The 14,238-nt window shown below is 44.0% G+C and overlaps 4 protein-coding genes across 4 annotated transcripts; 1 reads left to right on the top strand and 3 right to left on the bottom strand.

Moving 5' to 3' along the window:
• Nucleotides 1-2,856: 2,856 nt before the first annotated feature.
• Nucleotides 2,857-3,390, bottom strand: N7495_008307 (uncharacterized protein; the record flags this gene model as incomplete). Its single annotated transcript, XM_057210958.1, has 2 exons — nucleotides 2,857-3,218; nucleotides 3,258-3,390. 2 exons carry the CDS (start codon nucleotides 3,388-3,390, stop codon nucleotides 2,857-2,859), a joined length of 495 nt encoding a protein of 164 aa, XP_057060501.1.
• A 309-nt stretch (nucleotides 3,391-3,699) lies between these two features.
• N7495_008306 (uncharacterized protein) lies at nucleotides 3,700-3,975 on the bottom strand (the record flags this gene model as incomplete). The annotated part of the gene is made up of 1 exon (XM_057210957.1): nucleotides 3,700-3,975. The coding sequence occupies one exon, from the start codon at nucleotides 3,973-3,975 to the stop codon at nucleotides 3,700-3,702; it is 276 nt and encodes a 91-aa protein (XP_057060500.1).
• Nucleotides 3,976-5,453: 1,478 nt separating this feature from the next.
• Nucleotides 5,454-9,925, bottom strand: N7495_008305 (ankyrin repeat domain-containing protein; the record flags this gene model as incomplete). Its single annotated transcript, XM_057210956.1, has 2 exons — nucleotides 5,454-9,652; nucleotides 9,703-9,925. The coding sequence occupies 2 exons, from the start codon at nucleotides 9,923-9,925 to the stop codon at nucleotides 5,454-5,456; spliced, it is 4,422 nt and encodes a 1,473-aa protein (XP_057060499.1).
• Nucleotides 9,926-11,226: 1,301 nt separating this feature from the next.
• N7495_008304 (5'-methylthioadenosine/S-adenosylhomocysteine nucleosidase family protein) lies at nucleotides 11,227-12,391 on the top strand (the record flags this gene model as incomplete). The annotated part of the gene is given in 2 exon segments (XM_057210955.1): nucleotides 11,227-11,482; nucleotides 11,496-12,391. 2 exon segments carry the CDS (start codon nucleotides 11,227-11,229, stop codon nucleotides 12,389-12,391), a joined length of 1,152 nt encoding a protein of 383 aa, XP_057060498.1.
• Between the last annotated feature and the right edge of the window lie 1,847 nt (nucleotides 12,392-14,238).

Genomic DNA, 14,238 nt, shown 5'->3' with positions numbered 1-14,238 from the left:
TATCTACCGCATTCCACCCCCAAACTGATGGAGCTACGGAACACGTAAATCAAGAAGTCGAACGAATTCTACGCGCCTTTACTATATACGCATAGGACGACTGGGCAAGTTTACTACCTATTATAGCCATAGCGATCAATAACCAAGACGCAACCTCTACTGGACTATCTCTATTCTTCTTCACACACGGATACCATGTCGATCCAGTCGAAGTGATAGAAGTCCAAGCAGAGAGAGGACCAGAGATCGCAGCGGAAACGTTCACGAACCGGCTACGAGACGCCACCGATTGGGCAAATGCAGCGATGGCTATCGCCCAAGAACGCCAATAGGAACAAGCGAATCGTTCAAGACGAGCCGCTCCAGTCTATAATATCAACGATAAAGTATGGCTAAACCTACGGAATGTACGCACGATACGGCCTTCAAAGAAACTAGACTGGCTCCACGCCAAATACACAGTTCTAGAAGTGCCATCCTCTCATACAGTGAAGCTGGATGTGCCAAGCGGCATACATCCTATCTTCCATGTTGAGTTAATAAGACCCGCGGCAACGGACCCGTTACCGTCACAAATCGTGGACGATTCGCAACCGCCTCCGCTGTTAGTCGAAGGAGATCTGGAATACGAAATTGAAGAGATCCTATAAGCAAGGACACGAAAAATTGGACGTGGATCGCGGAGGGAAGCATTAGTGAAATGGCGAGGATACGCAGAACTGATATAGGAACCTATCGACGCAATGGAAAACTGCACAGCTCTCGACACCTTTGAACTACGATACGGACCAATTACGACTTCGAATGGACCCCGGAAAACAGGAGAATAGGAGGGGGGTATTGTAACAGGTTGAATCCTGGTGAACTATCACGTGGTACAACCACGTGACCCACCAACCGCATACCTCACGATTCCACCCCGAATTATTCACGTTCTTCAAGGATTTTGTAAATAGCATGTGCCTAGCTAGTTCTGAATTCAAGATTAGCTTTAGCCCTTCACAAGGATGTGATATAGAGCCCGTCACTCCAGTTATATATAATAGACATTCATTTGGTAGAATGTGAGAAGGTATGACACCCTTTCAAATTTTAGAAACAATAGCGCACGCATTCAATTTTCAAAAACAGTCTCTGTATATAAATCTCTTAATAGAACTAACTTCCTCATCGTCTGTAACGGGTTGATACCCGATGAAATGCTCAGTCTCTGGAGAGACTGCGCTCCTGGCATCTGTGCGGAGCCGAACGAGCTATGAACACCCGGTCCCAGGACCCCTTTCCCTCCCTTAGTTAATTCTTCTTGTTTACCAATCGGATCTTTACAGCGTACAAATTCCTGCATTCATCCCGTAACATCGTCTGACCATTCAAAGAATATCGACGAACACCAATTATATCCCGAACTTGACTGAACAATCTCTCCACTGATACCTTAGCTGAACATATGGGCGGTGGCAGAATAAATAAAACGAATAAAACGAATCGAATACGAATAATGCTACCCCAATCGAATACGAATTCGAATAATGGCTATCTGAAACGAATTCGAATAATCCAAAAATCTATTCGTTTGTGGAGGAAGCTAAGTGGATGAGGATGATCTACGGCAGATTAGCTGACTAACTACTCCGTAAAGAATAAGAAGAAACTCAGATATGCTAAAAAAAACTCGCTTCTACTATACAGTATGAAGAAGAAAGCGGTCTGCAACGGCAGAACCGAATAGTACCATTTATCTAGAAGTTGTGATAGTTATAGAAAGAACACCTTTACACACCTCTTCAATTTTTGACTCCCTACCTTCACTGAGCTTTCCCTCGTGGTTGTGGTTGGTTTTTCCTAACTGAATCGACCTGCACGTTCCGACCGTGCTGCCTAGAGCGTTCCCCATTTCACTGTGAAGTAATGAAAGCCCAGAACCCCGAAGTATCTGCAGATAAGATGTACACCTGGCCCGTTTCTCTGACTCGAATACCGACACATACATCTGCATCACAGAGTTTACTGTACTCGCACGCTTTTCTCATCAGACTTGTTTTGCGGCGAGATTGCTTTTGGCGGATCAACTTTCTATTAGAGGAGTGGCCGGACCGTGAACTTTTAGAAGTCATGATAAATGTCTGCCTTGCTGTGAATATACTATAAAATGTACTATTTTGAGAGGCAAAAGAGATAGTACAGACTCATAAGTCAAGTGCTGCTTAGTAAAGGCCTAAAGGGGCGCTAATACCCTCACGTATTCGACAATCTCGAGCAGGTTAGTCACTAAATTTTCTTGGGTCAAGAAATTAAGCATAGAAAAAGACGATTAAACTTCTCCAAGGTACTAGAAGAATACAGCGACAATTCAACGAACAACAAAAGGAGGAAAACAGGAGTGGGGAAGAACGTGAGGAGTGGTGGGAGAAGAAACAGGGAAGGAGTGGTTTACAAGCGATATTACATGGAGGGCGTTACGGGTTCAAAAGTGGGATATGGGATTTCGGTTTATAATGGTGCAACGCCACATTTATTTTGTATCTATCTTGACACTCTGGCGTTTGGAATATTCCTGTTTCCGCCGGAGGAAACGCCTGCATAGCCATACGCTACTAGTTAGGCTGCATCAGGTTAATAGAGTATTGATTGATTGATTGACTTCTCCAAGGTTCGAAAAATGAGTAAAAAAGTGATTTAATGTACTTGTTTCGAGCAGACCTATGACTTACTTATTTAATTCGTATATTGGGAACCGTTTTAGTCTGAGACCATCTTCTAAGTATCGCCTCGGCCAAGAAACAGGCGCGTGGAATTACCCTATTTACTGGCTTATGGCTCAAACGCTGCCAGTAGTCGGGTGGGTGCACTAAAACCTTAGTAGAGAGGAGCAGGATTGTTTGACTGAGAATTCAGTGCAGCAAAGAAATCCAAATGCACCTTACCTCGCACCTGAGCGCCCAGAGCGCGAAAATGAACTGACTTGAGAAAAACCCACTGTATGGCTTTGATAAATCGCTCCTGAACCTGCACTTTCAGAACATGCTCTGTAATTGTGGCAAAGATATCTTCATATGCAAGAGAAGCGATCTGTGTTGTTCCTCCAGAGCAAACGTGACCTTTGATAAGGTCGAGGGCTTCGAGCCACTCTAGGTGTTCTGGCATCTGACCCTCTTTCCTGCAAAGCCACACAAATTCTTTCCATACCAGGGAATCCCATAGCTCATGTGAGTTTAGGCCTGCGAAGAATTCGATGGGCACCTAAATCTCTATGATACAGCTCTCTGTGTTAGGGTTTCGATGGGCCGCCCATTGCCGGTACATTTCAGCCGTCTCTCTCTGAGGGCTCCAATAGAGAGCAAAATCTAAAGCATTAAATTCTCCTGGTGGATTTGATTTCAACGCTGCCATATTAATAGAACCATTCGCTCCAATAAAAAGTTGCCTTTCGTGTGGTCTCTCAGCAAACGATAGCCCCTTATAGAGGGATATGTGACCTGGTCGAGTTATATCAGGGGGCTGAACTTTTAACCAGGCCGCGTGCATTTTGAGGTTATAGAGGAGAGTGTTGGCCGTTGCCACATGAGGGTTTGGTGGTTCCTCTGCTATCTTCTGGTGGAGACTAAAGGCTGCACGTTGTTGCTGACGTTTAGTCGTAATTCTTGTGCCTACATACTCCTTAAGAAGGTCTTGTTTATTCCGGATTGAGTTGTAGTTAGTTCAGATTGTATCCAGCACCCAATAGTAGGGATCTTGAGTCCAAAGAATTTTGCGATACACTGGGTCGGCGATGGCTCGCACAATTTGTTGATTAAGACCAACACTTTCCAGCTCGTGCTGAAGAGTTGCGTCAGATTTTGATTGCATAAGAGGAAGAATTTGAATCATCACATAGTCAATAAGTTCATAGTGATTGATCCTAGGATCGGGGCGTTCGCTATAGGAGCGGAAGATCTTCTCAGCCACCTCGGGTGTGAATCCCAAAAGTTGCACCATAGTTGCGCTTGACCGTGATGTTGGAAACTCTATAGTTAGCCAGCTATTCTCGAAGCCAAATACCTGGACTGTGGCAGAGTGCGTTGATTAAGATGATGAAATTGAACTCGACCCATCTAGGCTTGAAAGACTTAACGCAGCAGAGACTTTCCGTTTTCCATCATTCGCCGTTAGTGGCAGCATCAAAATTCTGTGATCTTCAAGACAGGAAAATTCCTCAACAGAAAAAAAACCATCTAGGTGATCCATGGTATTGGCAGTAAGAACGTGTTGGTGGAGAAAGAACGGGAGTGTGTAAGGTGGTGATGAGGATTTGTGTAAAAGAGTGGAGAATAGTGGGGAAGAGACAAAGAGGGGAAAGTTGAGAGGGAAAGTGGGGTCTTTTGACGTATTGTTGACGTGAAACACGTGACCTCATTCGCTGTTTTGTGCAATGATCTGCAGGGAAACACGCGCCCTCACATTTCCAACTCACATTTCGGCATCCTAACTTGGTCTAGTGCAAGGTATTTACTATGTACCCTTACAATTGTGGAGATCTGTCAAATGGGTGGTGGTTTAGGCTCGATTGGGCCTAGTTAGCCTGATTTGGCCTGGTTTGTAGGGTTTGCATTACCCACTTTGTATCACTATTTTAGGCGAACTTCATCCCTAGTTTAGTAATTCAGTTTCATTCATTTGTGGCATTTGAATGATCGGCCAGTCTGAACCAGTCGACTTGACAAGATCTATGTATCACGTGATCTACAAGGCTGGACCTGAGATAACGTGATAACCAGCTACACCATCCGGCCAATTGTTTTGTTAAGAAGCAAATTTAGACTAAGATATTCATCAAACCAAATAATTTGTAAAAGATAATCTTGGTTTAACATCGTTTACTGTATGAAAGATGATACACCCAATGCTTACCCACCCTTAGTCGAATGTAAAAAAGGGACAGAAAATAAAAAAAAATAAAAACATACAACAGCCAGGACTTTCAGGAGAGTCGCGGAATGGAGCTTTTAATCTGTCTTGAGGGCACGCACGCCAAGAATGATTTGAATTCGTAGATGATTCGAAACCGTTTTGATCTTTTAGATTAAGTCAGGGTAGTAGGTATCGGTCTATACCAGTAATCGTATTTTACGGGAATCAAATCATACTTATCTTGATTCCTGCCGTGTAGCACACAATTTTTCCATTATAATCTCCAATATTGGAGGAAGAAATGAGGACAAGAATAATTGGTACGTAAGAAAAGTATCAATGAACTGGATGGAAAGCGAATGTCTGAGAAATTCCATGCAATCTTAAAAGGTTGAGAGAACTTCAACATAATTCCATCTTGGAACACGGGTTACGGATCTAAGTTATATCTGAATTAGAATAAATAGGCTCATTTTGGAGCTGCGTAATAAATAAGTTGCAATGCCGTGAATTAAATAGAAATGAATGGCGAGAAGGAAACGTATTAAGAGATAGAGGGAGTGTGATTATACAGCCACACTATTAGTAGTTGGTCCATAATGTGTCCGCGTTTGTATGTCGGTATCTGCTCCATGCTCGAATAGAAACTTGACTACTTCGAGATGGCCTGAGTCTGAAGCCGCACAGAATGGAGTTAAGCCATCATCTGTCGCGGTGTGAATATCTGCTCCATGCTCGAATAGAAACTTGACTACTTCGAGATGGCCTGAATTTGAAGCCGCAAAGAATGGAGTCCAGCCATCATTTATCGCGGTGTGAATATCGGTATCTGCTCCATGCTCGAATAGAAACTTGACTACTTCGAGATGGCCTGAATCTGAAGCCGCATAGAATGGAGTCCTGCCATCATTTGTCGCGGTGTGAATATCGGTATCTGCTCCATGCTCGAATAGAAACTTGACTACTTCGAGATGGCCTGAGTCTGAAGCCGCACAGAATGGAGTCCAGCCATCATTTGTCGTGGTGTGAATATCGGCATCTGCTCCATGCTCGAATAGAAACTTGACTACTTCGAGATGGCCTGAATTTGAAGCCGCAAAGAATGGAGTCCAGCCATCATTTATCGCTGTGTGAATATCGGCATCTGCTCCATGCTCGAATAGAAACTTGACTACTTCGAGATGGCCTGAATTTGAAGCCGCATAGAATGGAGTCCTGCCATTATCTGTCGCGGTGTGAATATCGGTATCTGCTCTATGGTTGAATAGAAACTTGACTACTTCGAGATGGCCTGAGTCTGAAGCCGCACAGAATGGAGTCCAGCCATCATTTGTTGTGGTGTGAATATCGGCATCTGCTCCATGCTCGAATAGAAACTTGACTACTTCGAGATGGCCTGAGTCTGAAGCCGCACAGAATGGAGTCCAGCCATCATTTGTCGTGGTGTGAATATCGGCATCTGCTCCATGCTCGAATAGAAACTTGACTACTTCGAGATGGCCTGAATTTGAAGCCGCACAGAATGGAGTTATGCCATTATTTATCGCTGTGTGAATATCGGCATCTGCTCTATGCTCGAATAGAAACTTGACTACTTCGAGATGGCCTGAGTCTGAAGCCGCACAGAATGGAGTCCAGCCATTATTTGTCGCTGTGTGAATATCAGCATCTGCTCCATGCTCGAATAGAAACTTGACTACTTCGAGATGGCCTGAATATGAAGCCGCACAGAATGGAGTCCAGCCATCATTTGTCGCGGTGTGAATATCTGCTCCATGCTCGAATAGAAACTTGACTACTTCGAGATGGCCTGAATATGAAGCCGCACAGAATGGAGTCCAGCCATCATTTGTTGTGGTGTGAATATCGGCATCTGCTCTATGCTCGAATAGAAACTTGACTACTTCGAGATGGCCTGAATTTGAAGCCGCACAGAATGGATTCCAGCCATTATTTGTCGCTGTGTGAATATCGGCATCTACTCCATGCTCGAATAGAAACTTGACTACTTCGAGATGGCCTGAATTTGAAGCCGCATAGAATGGAGTCCTGCCATCATTTGTCGCTGTGTGAATATCGGCATCTGCTCCATGCTCGAATAGAAACTTGACTACTTCGAGATGGCCTGAATTTGAAGCCGCATAGAATAGAGTCCTGCCATTATCTGTCGCGGTGTGAATATCGGTATCTGCTCTATGGTTGAATAGAAACTTGACTACTTCGAGATGGCCTGAATCTGAAGCCGCATAGAATGGAGTCCAGCCATCATTTGTCGCGGTGTGAATATCTGCTCTATGCTCGAATAGAAACTTGACTACTTCGAGATGGCCTGAATATGAAGCCGCATAGAATGGAGTCCAGCCATCATTTGTCGTGGTGTGAATATCTGCTCCATGCTTGAATAGAAACTTCATTACTTCGAGATGGCCTGACTCTGAAGCCGCACAGAATGGAGTCCAGCCATTATTTGTCGCTGTGTGAATATCGGCATCTGCTCCATGCTCGAATAGAAACTTGACTACTTCGAGATGGCCTGAGTCTGAAGCCGCACAGAATGGAGTTAAGCCATCATTTGTCGCGGTGTGAATATCGGCATCTGCTCTATGCTCGAATAGAAACTTGACTACTTCGAGATGGCCTGAGTCTGAAGCCGCACAGAATGGAGTCCAGCCACCATTTGTCGTGGTGTGAATATCTGCTCCATGCTCGAATAGAAACTTGACCACTTCGAGATGACCATTTTTTGACCCTTTATAGATCGGTGTACACTTTCGGTGATTCAATTCTGTGATCTCACTTCCGCTCCTATATAAGAACTTAACCATCATAAGGGACCCATGTTCTGCCGCCAAATGTAGTGGTAAATCTCCATCTTGATTTCGAACATTCACGTGTTCCTTTCCTTCCTTGTCTTTACCTTTCCTTAACCCCATCATCGCACCGCTTTTCCTTTCATCTCGCTCCATCTTCACCGATATTTCTCTCTTTATTGCCTTTACTTGAGAATTTTCTCTTCGTCCGAGACTTTCCGTTGCCTCCTGGCGTGACCGTCGTATAGTGAGTCGTTTTATCTCGTCTTTCCCTAATCTGCTTTTTTTTTCTGTCTTCACTGTTGGCTCTGATATCGACGAAGAGATATCACCACGTCGCAATATTGTGTGTCCTAAGGCAGCCGAGATTCTTTCCTCCTTCGTGATAATCCTCTTGGCCAAATTTTCAAGCTCGTACTGTGCTGCGATATGCATCAATGTCGTCCCTTCTATTGGGTTTTTTTCGGAATCTTGCCATAGGCTGTTGTGTATCTTGATCCATAAACCAATTATAGCTTCATCTGGCCACAAAATCGTCCCCCCTAAGCGTTCCCTCTCTGCGGCAACAGCATGCGAGAGCCAAAACATTGCCGCATAGCCCAGGAACCCAAAGTTTTCTCCTGACAACATAGTCTTCTTTAGGCAAGCACCGCGAATCTCGTCTGTTGATAAGTATAGTAGACACGTGTTTGCTAGCTGAACATTGGCACTTTTAGCAACTCCTTGACGATCAGGCATCCGCCCTTTCAGAAAGTTCAGCCCTTTTTTCCGCATAAAGTCTCTGATTGTGTCATGGTGAAAACCAACAACATTTTTGCCTTCGCTTGTCTCATCACTTTTCGATTCCACAAGACCTCGAGTTAGGTAAGTCATCCGCTTCCTCATCTTGGATTCGTTTGCTATCAACTGAGGATTGTCTCCATCCCCATATTCTTTTAATGAACTTTTTGACGCGCTCAGATTCACTGTCAATGCAATTCTGAGTTCATTAAGTGATAGCGGCCGGGCTGCAAAACAGATCCAATGAAATAAGGCGATAGCTTCCAGTAGCTCGCTCTTTTCAATTTTGTTTAGGAGACCTTCGTACAGCCCATCCAGCTCTCGAGGGCATTCGAGAATTTCTGAAGAGATTCTTCTCAGACTCAATCCTTTGCTACTCATCTCGTGGATTTGCGGGATGATCAAAACAAGCCAGAGGAATAGACCCTCGGCTTTACTTAGCAGAGTACGTTTCAACTCATCCGCTTCTTCGGCAGTCTCATCGGGTAGCCGTAGATTATGCTCCACGAAACTCTGAATGTCATTCTGATTCTCCTCTTCAAGTCGAATTTGGAAGTCTGCCTTAATTTGGCCGTCTGGATATGGACGGCACGTGACGAAAATTGCCGGTCTATTTAGCCTTTCACCGCGAAGAGTATGAAAGGAACTGATTAGGCGATCCCGGTCCTTATCGTTGCACTCGTCAAGGGCATCAACATAAATTAATATTTTCCGCCGAGCAGAACAGTCGATCACAAGCTTCTGAAAATGATTTTCTAGTTCAACCTGATGCCAATTTAATTGCGGCTTTTCCTTTTCTCCCGGTTTGCAGCGTCTGCCGCAAATACTCATGAATGCTGACTTTGAATCCTCATCCTGTTCAAGTAATTGAAGTAAAAGAGATCGGAAGAGACCCAGTATACTTCTCTGAAGCTCCGAGCCGTTAGCAAAAAAGAAAAAAGATAGCAAGACAGAGCCTAGAGGGGTGACAGCTTCTGGTTGTTGGCATAGAGCATATTTTAGAAGAGTAGACTTTCCGGAGCCAGGTTTGCCTCTAATCAGAAATAATCCGCGTTCATCAATCCAGCGTAAGTATTTTGGTGATTTGAGTAGCCATTCACAAGTACCGGCCGACTGTGTTACTATAACTCGCTCCCTGTCATTTGATTCTTCGAATGCAAGTGACTGGGCACAATCTTCTTCGTATTAGACTTTGAATCTTAATGGTGAGGCTTGAGTCACTCACCATCCCAGTTCAAGATTCCACTCGCGCGAGAGCCAGTTTTCTCAGTGAACTCATTAATCATATATCCCGCGGACTCTGACTTTGGATTGTTTTGCGTGGGTTTCGGGTGATGTCTCTCCGTGGTATCAGGTGGATTGATAGTAACATGGCCATGAAAATGGTTACCATTCAGCTGGTTGGCTTTACTATTATAGTTCCCAGTGAAATTCTGTGCTCTTGCCATGATTCGAGTTTCGATTTTTCCGGCGTAATTTAAGCTATCTGCTTTTCAAAGAGGTGTAACCAGTTTGGAGACAGCAAAAAAGGTATGGGCAGCGGATCAAGCATTCAAGTGACACTGTAAACGTGTTAGCAGTATGTACCTAGGCATGCGGGGTAGCTGGCACATATGGTATGATAAGCGAACGAATTCACGTCTATTGACCACCTTTGCGCTTCAAAATACATTTTCACTGACTCACAAGCCTCGACTCAAAACCACTTAATTGTAAGAAATCAAAATAGCCAGAAAATACATTATCCCTTATGTCGGTAAAATATGTGAGCTCGGGTATACAAGAGATGTTTTTGTTCTGTACATAGTATGAGAACCAATCAAATCCCCACTTTTATCAAATCAATAAGGCCCCTGGATTATCGGTCTAATGAGATTGATCTGACAACGCACTTATTGGTATCGGAACCTTCCTTAGTCATGTTTCTACGAATGAAGTAATAGCGCGGATGGGGAGACCACATGGAGATGGATATTCTACAATGCTCTTTCAAGCTGTGCGTCGAGAAGAAAAAGGAAATATTCCTTCGAAGTGCCGGCTAGGTTCTCTGAAACGTCTACACATCACATTCTGCATCACGAACCATATGTATCTCCGGGGTGTGATCTGACTGCGTTAGCTATACGTCATGGTGATAAAGGAGCAGCTTTCAGGCCTCCCACCTCCCAGCTCGTGCAGAAGCAGATTTTACATTACATATTCGTCGCCCAACTAGAGATGATTGATTGAACTACGCTTTTCCTGATAACGACCATCCACAGAAAGTTTCAAATCGCCAGCATTTCAGCTTCATAACAGCCACCTTCACATTTCATTCCGAAGCCAATCAGTTGATTCCTAGATTGAGGGCAACCACTTATAATCTAAAGGTATTTCAGGAAGGTGGGGTAGCCGTCGGCACCCTTAGCTGAACTTATCATTAGTCCACGAGTCTTGATCTGAAACAGCCACTTGCAGTCTCTTAGAATATGCAAATCGATGAATTGATTTTCCGTGGCCCGAGGAGTTTTTTTCGAAATAATACTTTAGCTGCTTAGTAGAAATATCAAACTTCCTCTCCTACAATAAGATCAATGTTCAAATTTAAGCTAAATGGCGCATTAACCCTTAGATCAAGTACAACATTCATTAGGCTATCCTCCAGTCTCCCGGCCACTTTTTGCTCACCTCCCAAGCTCACTCGCTGTATTTCTCATCATAATACATGGGCACCAGAGCTTCTTTAACGTCCGGACCAAGACACCTAGCCATGTCGAACAACAAATACCCACGACCTCGAGATAATGATGATTTTGATGTTGCCATTTTTTGTGCCCTACCCCTTGAAGCTGTCGCGATGACTGCAGTTTTCGATGAAATTTGGCAGGAAGTAGAGTATGGGAAGTGTGATAGCGACACAAATAGCTATTCTTTCGGTCGGATTCATCAACACCCTGTGGTGCTAGTCCATATGCCTCGCATAGGCAAGGCAGCAGCAGCTAGTGCCGGGACCAATTTGCGATCCAGTTTTAAAAAAAGTCCGAATGGGCTTACTGGTCGGTATATGCGGCGGGGTGCCCCTTTATGGAAGCGGCAATCGTGAGACCATGCTAGGAGACGTTATCATCAGTACACACGTTGTCCAAAGCGATTTTGGAAGGCTAAACACGGACCGCTTCACCCGCAAGAATACGATACAAGACAATCTTGGAAGACCGAACCAGGAGATTGGCGGCTTCTTGTCTAAGCTCCAAGAAGCTCAGACTAATATCAAAGGTTCAATGCGATTGGAACTTGATGAATCAGGAAATTATCCTGGTACTACTGAGGATAAACTTTTTGAGGCAAGCTATAGGCATAAGCATGCGGACAGTAAGGCATGTGTAGTTTGTAGCCGATGCATAAATCCTGGTGATGCTGTCTGCAACGAGGCCTTACAGATGTCTTGCACCAAGCTTGGGTGTGACTTCAGCCAGGTTGTAAGTCGAGCTCGGATACAGGCTATAGACGCTGAAGGTGATAGCGCTCAGACCTATTGTCCTGAAATCCATTTTGGTGGACTGGGTTCAGGTGATCAAGTTATAAAATATGGATTACACCGCGACCACATTGCCAAAGAAGAAGATGTGATCGGCTTCGAAATGGAAGGGGCTGGCTTGTGGGATACGATTCCGACTATCGTGGTTAAAGGAGTGTGTGACTATGCGGATAGCCATAAAAATAAGAAGTGGCAGAGTTATGCAGCTACCACCGCTGCTGCCTGTACAAAAGGCATACTGAAGGAATGGGTTGGAAGACGGGTCGATGATAGATTAGGCGACAAAGAACCTGATCCGTCGGCACCATCGCCAGTCCATCAAGTTTTCAGTGGCAGCTTCTATGCTGGAAAGAATATGATCAACGGCGGTAATTTCAATGGCGGTAATACCTTTTGAAGGAAATCTGTCCCTTTCTAGTTGATGATAAAGTTGACAACTTACTGATGTATCTCGAGTTTTTATGTGTATGAAAGTATCGATTACTTCGCATTTTCTGTCGGAATTCAAATGCACCTTATTACTACATAATTAACTATTTATACCCTTTCCTATCCAGAATCGCTGTCGCATTTTTAGCATTTGTGCGCTGAGTACAAACTGAACATGTACTTTATGCTTGCATGCTTATGGTTTTAGTTTGCTTTAAAGAGTTTATCTCTATTAGTGCCAGGATAGTTTGCCGATTTCAAAACAATAGCACGGTCTGCTCGCATTGAATCCCTGATAGTGAGTTGCACTGTGTGACTTTAGGGTTTGGATAGGAATTCGATGATCTCTTCCGACTCGGTCTACCATAATATCTTATAGCAGAGTCTTGTGGAAGAAGGGTGTGCGGATATATCTTTTTAAGATCGATATGGACGATGCGGGTGCTGAAAATAGCATTTAGAATAATCATTTATTTGCCACAGGCACATCTAACACATATACTGTTGGAACCAATGTATATCCAATTCCATCCCGGGATTTTACTCTACGTAACAGCGTGGTAGTAATATTGCATCGAGATCCCTGTAAACCGACATATACCGACTCGTAGGCCCATTTGGATAAAGGGAAAACCGGACCGCAAGCTGGCTGGGACACTAGAGGCGGATAACTCATTTCCTTTGACATTATCTGTTAAGGCGGGCCTTTTCTGATTTATTTGCCCGTTTATCCCCTGATTCATAGCCTCGATATTGTCTTTGTAAGCTCATTTTATTACGGATTTCAACTACCGTAGGTTGTGGTTGATATTTGTTGAAGTTTCTGAGAGGCAAAAATCTGATTTAAAATTACAATCCCATTGGAAAGATGAGTTAAATACTAGATCACAATATTCCTGGCAATATTTTTCCATGAAGTGTAAATCGGGTGACCCAGAACCGCCTTATTTTCAAGGTATAAGTAGTGGTATCATCAGTATTTTGATTCCCCCACCGATCGTCTGCCTGCAACATACTGTGAAGAGTTTTTTACCAAGGTGCGATATGGTTTATCATATAAGGCTTAACATATCAATGATTAAGTTTTGAAAGGCTAAAGCCACTTCTCGTATCATTACGCTGCCTTCAATGTCGTTGTTGCTCGGAGGGGGTTTGAGCAGCAAACTGATGCATGAGCGGTCACATCTGTACTGGAATTTGTTGAAGCGCCTTAGAAACCCCCGGGCCCCCAATAGATCTCTGTCAATCACGTGGGAGGGCTACCTGGCGCCTTGAAGCTTGATTATATGCTGGAAAACTTTTACTTTCCTATGGTTTCCGATACCGCTGATCTTCTGTACGACGTCCCAAAAAATCAATAACAATAAAGCTACGACTAGACATTTTTTCTATCCTCATACTATTCTGGTGCTATGTTTTAGGCGCCACTCTCCCCCGGGTAGCTCTCTCATTTTGTCATGGGAAAGTTCAGGAGAGTACGTTAAGACGTCGCATCAACAAAATCCGTGCATTTTGCCTCAACCAACCCCCGTATCGACTTTGAAGGCCCGAATTTCCAGTGGAAACGATTCATTACACGACCACCATATATCTGCCTCAATTCCAGGTAAGCGGCATACTTGGGCTTTCAGCAGTGTTGTTTATGGACTCCATAGGCGGTTATCTATAACCATCCCTCTAAAGGGATTCCTAACTATCTCTAAAATCAAAATATGTATTACTCTAACTATCGATAGAAACCCCAACTCAACGCTGTGGAGATCGCTATAGCAAAACCGTCGCCCCTCTGGCGATCTACCGATCTGGTCATAGGAA

Source organism: Penicillium taxi (assembly GCF_028828555.1).
Source record: "Penicillium taxi strain IBT 34144 chromosome Unknown utg000005l_segment0_segment0, whole genome shotgun sequence".
Lineage (NCBI taxonomy): Eukaryota > Fungi > Ascomycota > Eurotiomycetes > Eurotiales > Aspergillaceae > Penicillium > Penicillium taxi.
This window is presented reverse-complemented; position numbering and strand designations above follow the sequence as displayed.